We start from the raw sequence: 8,280 nt of genomic DNA on the forward strand, positions 1-8,280 counted from the left end.
GGGAAACATTAAAGGTTTAATAGAAGGTAAGTTTGGTAAGATAATATCTCAGAAGAAATACATTTCACCATCAACTTTCCTTACTGTACAGTCTTAAATATTAAAGGCACAAATACACAACAGGATGATAAAGTACAGAGGGGTTTCAAGGAGTGCATAAGCTGTTTTACTGGTTGTTGACCTCAAACTTGCATGATGTCAGTGGTGGAAAGTAACTAATTACATTTACTGCTGTACTTTTTTTTTGAGGAACTTGTACTTGAGTATTTCCACTTTATGCTACTCTATACATTTACTCGACTACAACACAGAGGCAAATATTGTACAATTATTACAGATTAAGATCAACCTTTATTGATCCCTTGGTGGAATTCACAGCAGCAGTACCGTATATAATGTTACCAAAAAATAAGCCCCACCCATACCGGCTGCACATTAAATTAAATGTACATAATTATAATTCAGTCATATATACATTACTTTGAAATGGGCCATTCTGCACAAGAACTTCTTGTAGACTACTTTAAGTACATTTAATACTTTCGTAGTTTTACTCAAGTCAATTTTTGAATGCAGGACTTTTACTTATAACAGTATTTTTATACAGTGGTATTGCTACTTTTACTGAAGTAAAAGATTTGAGTACTTCTTCCACGAGGCTGGATCTTTAATGTGTCTAATTTTCTCCAAATATGCTTTCTTGTGCTGTAATAAGCAAAAAAGTGGCTAAAACAATATTTTGAGGGAGGAATCTCATCATCCCTCCCTCCTTTGATCTAACTTCTCCCTCCTCTGCCGTCTTAAGTTTGAATAAGTGTCAGACCGACACACCTGTGAGCCTCTCTGCAGATATAAAGAGAGCACATTACCTCTCCCACAGACGAGGAACTGTCTGGAGCCTTGCGGACTGATAAACTTACAGTATCCTGCACCAAAACCAACTACTTATATCATCTGCAGACATGGTAAGATAATTACAATTAATTGGAGATGTGGAAACTCATGCTGGGAAAGTTTACTATTTGGTTATAAGTTTTTTTAAATTATATATCTCACTTTTTCGGAAATCGGCATCAATATCTGTCTGTATTGTCTGCAAGGGAAATCTATGCAAGATAAGAAAATATCTCCCCAAACGTCTGGCTGCATGCACAGTGTTTGTATTTTAAATGAAAAGTGTTTGTGTTAACATACATGCAGCTCCAACATTTTTTATGCTTTAATAACATCTTTTATATTACTCTTTGCACTTTGTTGTGTTAATAGTTTTGTAAGTGTATAATCACTGAGACAGACACAGAGAGGAGCTCAAAGCTTCATCTTCAGCATCAGAATATTAAACTGGCCCTCAGTAGAAAAGACAATTTTTTGTGAATACTCAAGTTTTTTATTAACGTTTATACGCACACTTTACCTATGTCTTACAAATGTCAGTCAACGGCTAAAAATCATCTTGGGGGATGGTCTCCCTCCAAGGAAAACAAAACCTGAAATTCTCAACATGTTTAAACATGACTGCAGGAAGCACTTTGAAAATGCAACACAGTGTTGGAATAAGCCTATTTTTGATTGTTTACACTCAACAACTGGTAAAGCAGAACACAAATATAATGAATAATACAGTGTATCATCAAACATGTTTGCATTGCACACTGAGCTGAAAGAAAAGCAGTAATTATTTAAAATTTTTCAGCTGAACACCTTATTGTGTAATTGAATTGCAGTTGAAATTTAAATACGACAGAAATTATAGTAAATGAATGTATTTTATCGTAAAAGTAAAATTTGGAGGTGTGTTTCCGTCCACCTGATGAATGTAAGTCCAATAGTCCCTCTCTTTGAGCTCACAGTGTCTGTCCGAAGTTTGGTGCTAAGCGTGTAGTGTACAGTGGGATTTTAGAGCTTTTTCTCTGAAAACAGCTTCCTACTGAGACCCAAAACAACCCTATGAGAGCGGTGACAGCGAACAAAAACAGCAAAGTTGTGGGCCAGACAGATAAACAGTGAGCTTAAACATAATAAAGCTCCATAACGCTAGAGAGAAGCTGCAATTCAGGTGAAAATTATCTATAAGTTCGTCACTACATGTGACCCTTTCTCATTGTTGTCACATTGTCATTGGATCCATTCTTGTTGTACAAAAATATTGATTATAGCCGCTTTAAACTCTAAATTTCAGTTGTAAGTATTCAGTGCGGATTCAATTTCACTATTAAGTATTCTGCTGCTTTTTAGATTCACATCCCTATGTTAAATCTGTTTGGAAGAAGTTTCACTGACACATATGGGATAAAGACCCCCTCTAGTGGTGAAGGAATTTAAAGAGCTCTGTGGGTATTATTGATGGATGTCAAAATTGCATATTTCTAACAAAACAATATGACAAACAAACTCCTTATTGATCATTTTCAGGTTTGCAATAAATGGCTCTGCTAAACCACGAATGTTGGGAGTCAAAGATGTTAAAAGAAGTACAACAAGGATTGTTTGGCTTTGTGTTTTGTGAGCTTGTGACATGTATTTAACTTGCAATTGTGTTGTTTCTTTCTGTTCAGAGAGAGTGCATCTCTATACATGTGGGCCAGGCGGGTGTCCAGACAGGAAATGCCTGCTGGGAGCTCTTCTGCCTTGAGCACGGCGTCGGGCCTGATGGCGTCTTCCTGGACAATCCTACAGAATCGAATTCCCGTTCAGACCCATTCAACACTTTCTTCAATACCGGGAGCTCTGGGCGTCATGTTCCAAGAGCGATTTTCGTGGACCTGGAGCCCACAGTGGTTGGTGAGTATTCCTGTATGTGTGTTTATTTTTACCCTCCTTATCTCTCTGTTTTTATTAACATTCATGTCGTCCTATTATGTGTGATTGTATTCGTCTAGTAAGTGCATCTCCATCCAAATGGGTCATGCAGGTAACTGCTGATGGGAACTCTGGTATCCAAGCAACAAGCACAGTGGTGACTCTTTTAGCTTTTATTCAATGCTGGCTAACATTTACAGAAGTGTATTATGTAAATAGCAAGTTGCAAAGTGCAGTATTGGATTGATTTTAGCCAAGCAAAATCCTTTTTTCCGACATGTCCCTTCAATTTATGCTAAAGTTTACTAAAAACTTCAAAGTAAAAAATATTTTCTTCCACATTTTTCAGCATCATCACACAATCTAAAACTACAATATGTAGTGATCATTTAAATTTTCTGTGATATAGTTTCAGTGAAGCCCCAAAGCTATGGAGCCCCAAAGCTGACAAAATGTAGTAAAAGGATACATCAATATATGATCATTTTAGTTAAAAATTGATTTTCCAATCACTTTATTAAAATAAATTAAATTTATTATACTCTATTATTTGTCTTTCAGTTAATCATTTTGTTTTCCTTTTTTGGTGGGGATGGGACATACATTTAAAAGATTTAAAGGAGATTTACAGCAAGCAAACCGTATTTCAATGTTCAAATGGGTATCTGAATATTTAAGACATACTTTTGTGAGCCTATCCTTTAGTCATTTACACACTCACTCTTTTTCCCAATCAACATTTCCCATTTTCCTCACCACATTTCAAATTTTGCTTGTATGATAAATAGATGGGTACAAGCATGTGTGTCCAGTATTATTTATTCACGTATTCAGTTATATTTTTGACTTGATAACCTTTTACTACATTTCAAGACATTTTAATCCCCATTTTTATGGCTTCCATCACATGTAAATGGAAAATATGAGTGTGCATCTTTTTATACAATACATACATATTTCCCTTTAAGTCAGTCTGAATTTTAGTTTGTATCTTTGCAAATCTACATATTTTATCAGGGGAAAAAAGCAAAGTTAGTCATGAATTTGCTGCATTAACGGACTTGCCTATGTACGAACAATACACTGATTTTGTTGAAATATAGTAATTGCAATAGTCGAGATAACGTGAAAGTAAAGTTGATCAATTAGACTGTTTCAGCGGTAAACATCCACCTTTGACACTGGTCTGGTCAATCAAGTTAAACCAAGCTGCAGTTGTGCAGGACACCTTTCTGAAGAAAACCTTTCTTTTCAGACCAAGTAAGGGTTGGAAAGTACAAAGAGCTTTTCCATCCTGAGCAGCTGATCTCTGGAAAGGAAGATGCAGCCAACAACTACGCTCGTGGCCATTACACTGTCGGGAAAGAAATCATTGATGGAGTCATGGAGCGTGTTCGTAAAATGGTCAGTAATAATGATAAAACCCGATGAATGACCTTTATCATGCAAATTCCAGAAAGAGATATGAAGCTTATTTTGTTTTGAGATTTTATTAAAAAGCTGTCCTTTCCTTCTGTCCCTCTCATCAGACGGACCAGTGCACAGGCCTGCAGGGGTTCCTTGTCTTTCACAGCTTTGGAGGTGGAACTGGCTCTGGCTTCACCTCTCTGCTAATGGAGCGTCTGTCTCTAGACTATGGCAAGAAATCTAAGCTGGAATTTGCCGTCTACCCGGCTCCCCAGGTGTCAACTGCTGTGGTGGAGCCCTACAACGCCATCCTGACCACCCACACTACCTTAGAGCACTCTGACTGCGCCTTTATGGTGGACAACGAGGCCATCTACGACATATGTCGTCGCAACATGGACATTGAAAGTCCTGGTTACATCAACCTCAACAGATTGATTGGTCAGATTGTCTCCTCAATCACGGCCTCCCTTCGTTTTGATGGCGCCCTCAATGTCGATCTGATGGAATTCCAGACCAACCTGGTCCCATTTCCACGCATCCACTTCCCACTGGTTACCTACTCACCCATCATTTCTGCTGAGAAGGCATACCACGAGCAGCTGACTGTGTCCGAGATCACAAGCGCCTGTTTCGAGCCGTCCAATCAGATGGTCAAGTGTGACCCTCGTCACGGCAAGTACATGGCGTGCTGCATGCTGTACCGAGGCGATGTCGTCCCTAAAGATGTGAATGCCGCCATTGCAAGTATAAAGACCAGACGTTCCATTCAGTTTGTCGACTGGTGCCCCACTGGCTTCAAGGTGAGTAACCTTATGAATGTAAGACGTGCAGCCTGAGATACTTTATCTTTCTGATCGTTCTCTTTGTCTCAACAGGTTGGCATTAATTACCAACCTCCAACTGCAGTTCCTGGTGGGGACCTGGCCAAAGTCCAGAGAGCTGTGTGCATGCTGAGCAACACCACCGCCATTGCTGAGGCCTGGTCTCGCCTTGACCACAAGTTCGACCTCATGTACGCTAAGCGTGCATTCGTCCACTGGTATGTGGGTGAGGGCATGGAGGAGGGAGAGTTTGCAGAGGCCAGAGAGGACCTGGCCTGTCTTGAAAGGGATTACGAGGAATTGGGTCAAATGAGCCCCGATTCTGAAAATGACGATGAAGGACAAGAATACTGAACCTTGTGAGGCTTTGGGCTGTGACGACGGCAGAGTTAATAATTGTCACTGCCATATTTTTATAATGCCAGCTTTGGATTAAGAAGACAAACTACTCTAAATTGTATTTTAATTGTGCTGTCAAATAAGTTTGTCTTGACATATTCTGTGTTAAACTTGTTGGAGACATGCGAATAGGGTGTTACAGTGGTCTAAGACGACACCATGTAACCACCAAGTCCCCACTACAAATCTGCCCAGGGATCTTTGTTGCAGGTCACCGCCTTCCCTCTCTGTCCACTTTTGAATAAAGGCAAACACGCCCAGAAGATTAGACCTTAAAATGAACGTACAAGCAAACTTACCAAAATTGGCTTTACTTCGTCACTATCAAAGGAAGGTTAAAATCAAAGGCAACTGGTCTCGGTTGAAGATACTTGAAGACGTTTCGCCTCTCATCCAAAGGGCTTCTTCAGTTCTGACTGACTGGTAGGGAACCCCTGCCATTTAGTGTGGTTGAATGTCATTACAACAGCCAGGAGCACGAACAAACCAAGCGGTATCCATCACCTTGGTAATGACCCCACAGAGATTAAATGGCTGGGATTCCCTATTAGTCGGTCAGAATGACCTGGATGACTGAGAATCTTCACAGATACTTCCTCATTGTTCCACATCGGCATACCACTGTATGTGAAATAAGTAACAGTAATAATTCCAATTTTTTCTTTAAATACATTCCTCCTTACCTTATTAAAACCCAATATATAGAGAATTATTGAAATGGCAACCCTTCCCTTTGCAACAAACTGGGCTTGCACATTTGATGAAGTTGACAAAAAACTAAAATGGCCATACAGCAGTGGTGGAAAGTAACTAAGTAGTTTTACTCAAATGAGGAACTTGTACTTTATTTCAGTGTTTCCATTTACTGCTACTTTATACTTCTACTCCACTACAATTATTTGACAGCTGGAGTTACTTGTTATTTTTCAGCTGAAGATTTTACATAAAGAAAACATTTGATAAGCTTATAAAATTCAATATATTGTAAAGGGTGAACCATTCGTTTCTAAACTTTTCATTCATTTTCTCTCTAGACTGCTCTGATATTTTTAATCAAATAATTGAGTACTTTTACTTTTAATTTCATTTGACTGATCATCATCATCATCTTGTATTTGTAATGGAGTATTTTTACACTGTTGTATTGGTACCCAAGTAAAGGATCTAAATACCTCTTCCACCACTGGCATACAGCATTGTTATTACACATACAGAAATAGTTGTATAGGGAAAGAAGGAAACGTTTTATATGTTATATGGGCGATGTATTGCCAAAAAGTAATTTACAGACAAAGAAATGTGCAGTATGCTTCCTTCATATTGACAAATATGTTTAAGGTCAATTAGACCAGAGAGGTCTGATTAGACCTCCTATAAAACTCCAGTAATAGGGAAACAAACGGGAGACTGTGAGACCAAATATACTTGCTTGACATTTGGGAGGGGTAGTGCTTTGTAAAAAGTATTGTTAACACTAATCACAGATATGGAGAATATGAATACAGATTGTATCTAACCATGTTTTACAGCTGAGGTCTCTGAGACCCCAAACAGAAGTAATGCATCGTTGTAGCCGACATCTGAGACATCATTAGTTCGAACTCGTCAAAAATGTTAAAATGTCATATAGGATCAAGGTGATAAACCAATGTATGTTTTTGTAACTGTTAAGCAGGGCCAGGGGTCACCAGGATCATCATTTGTATCTCCTTGACTGATTCAGTGCAAGTATGCAGGCAAAGCTACGCTCATCAAAACACTTTGACTTGGTTTGGTTAGGTCTATTGTCAGAGAAGAGGGATCACAGAAACTATGACTTTTGATGTTTAATTGGCAAAAAATCACAGTATCACAGGTAGGTATATATTCAGTGAAAGGACATCATCCAAATAATGTTTAGTTTATTTGACACAGTGAGATGGAGGACCCCAGGTCATCTACAGAATGTCAAGGATAACAACAAAAGTCCAAGACTTATTTTCATTGTGCTCCTTGATGTCCTGGTACCAAGGTAATCATGATACCATCAAATCCATACAACAAATAAAAAACAATACAACTAAGTACTGTATATGTAGTGACTGTACTTCAGTACAGATTTGATGTACTTAAGTACTTCCTTATATGCTAGTCTTCTACTCCGTTACATTTCAGATGGAAATATTGCACTTTTTACTCCGCTTAATTTAATTTACAGCTATAGTTACTAGCTACTTCATCATGTATTGGTATAAGTTAAGCTACCCAACAGTACATGAAGTACTTAAAGTGAGCTCCACATTGACAAACTAAGTTACAATGGAAGTACTGCTTACACATTACAATTCACCAATAATGATTCAATAATATAACACTGAAAGATGTCATTCTGCATAATGACTACTTTTAGGTACATTTTGTTGCTAAATATTCTGTACTTTTAGTTATGTAAAATTTGGAATGGAGGACCTTTCCTTATAATGTGTTGTATTTCTACTTATACTTATTTGCACCCTTTCCTACTTTGTACTGCAACTGCTGCAGGACAATTTTCCTCAGAATAAAGTTCAATCTTATCTTATCTTAGGTAAGTGATTTTTAATACTTCTTCCACCACTGATCATCAACAATAAAACATTCCTAAACAAACAGACGTTTTTGCAGTGAGGTGAAGTGAAGTGGTTTAATTATACTAAACTGCATCCAAGAACATGAAGGATTTGCATTCAAGCAGCCTCTGATTGTTTAGTAGCATATGTTATATATGTTCATAAAAAACATCAAACTGCACAGACTGGTTACTCAAACAGCGAGTGCCAGTAGCCCTGAAGGTGTCACCTGAACATATTCATCCGCGCAAGTGTAAACATAA

General features: G+C 38.2%; 1 protein-coding gene across 1 annotated transcript; it reads left to right on the plus strand.

The window, feature by feature from the left end:
• The first annotated feature begins 947 nt into the window (after positions 1–947).
• On the plus strand, positions 948–6,580 carry tuba5 (tubulin alpha 5). Its single transcript, XM_046057054.1, has 5 exons — positions 948–965; positions 2,556–2,781; positions 4,055–4,203; positions 4,329–5,009; positions 5,085–6,580. Exons 1-5 carry the CDS (start codon positions 963–965, stop codon positions 5,382–5,384), a joined length of 1,359 nt encoding a protein of 452 aa, XP_045913010.1. The 5' UTR covers positions 948–962; the 3' UTR covers positions 5,385–6,580.
• Positions 6,581–8,280: the final 1,700 nt, after the last annotated feature.

The sequence above is a fragment of the Micropterus dolomieu genome, linkage group LG08, assembly GCF_021292245.1.
Source record: "Micropterus dolomieu isolate WLL.071019.BEF.003 ecotype Adirondacks linkage group LG08, ASM2129224v1, whole genome shotgun sequence".
Lineage (NCBI taxonomy): Eukaryota > Metazoa > Chordata > Actinopteri > Centrarchiformes > Centrarchidae > Micropterus > Micropterus dolomieu.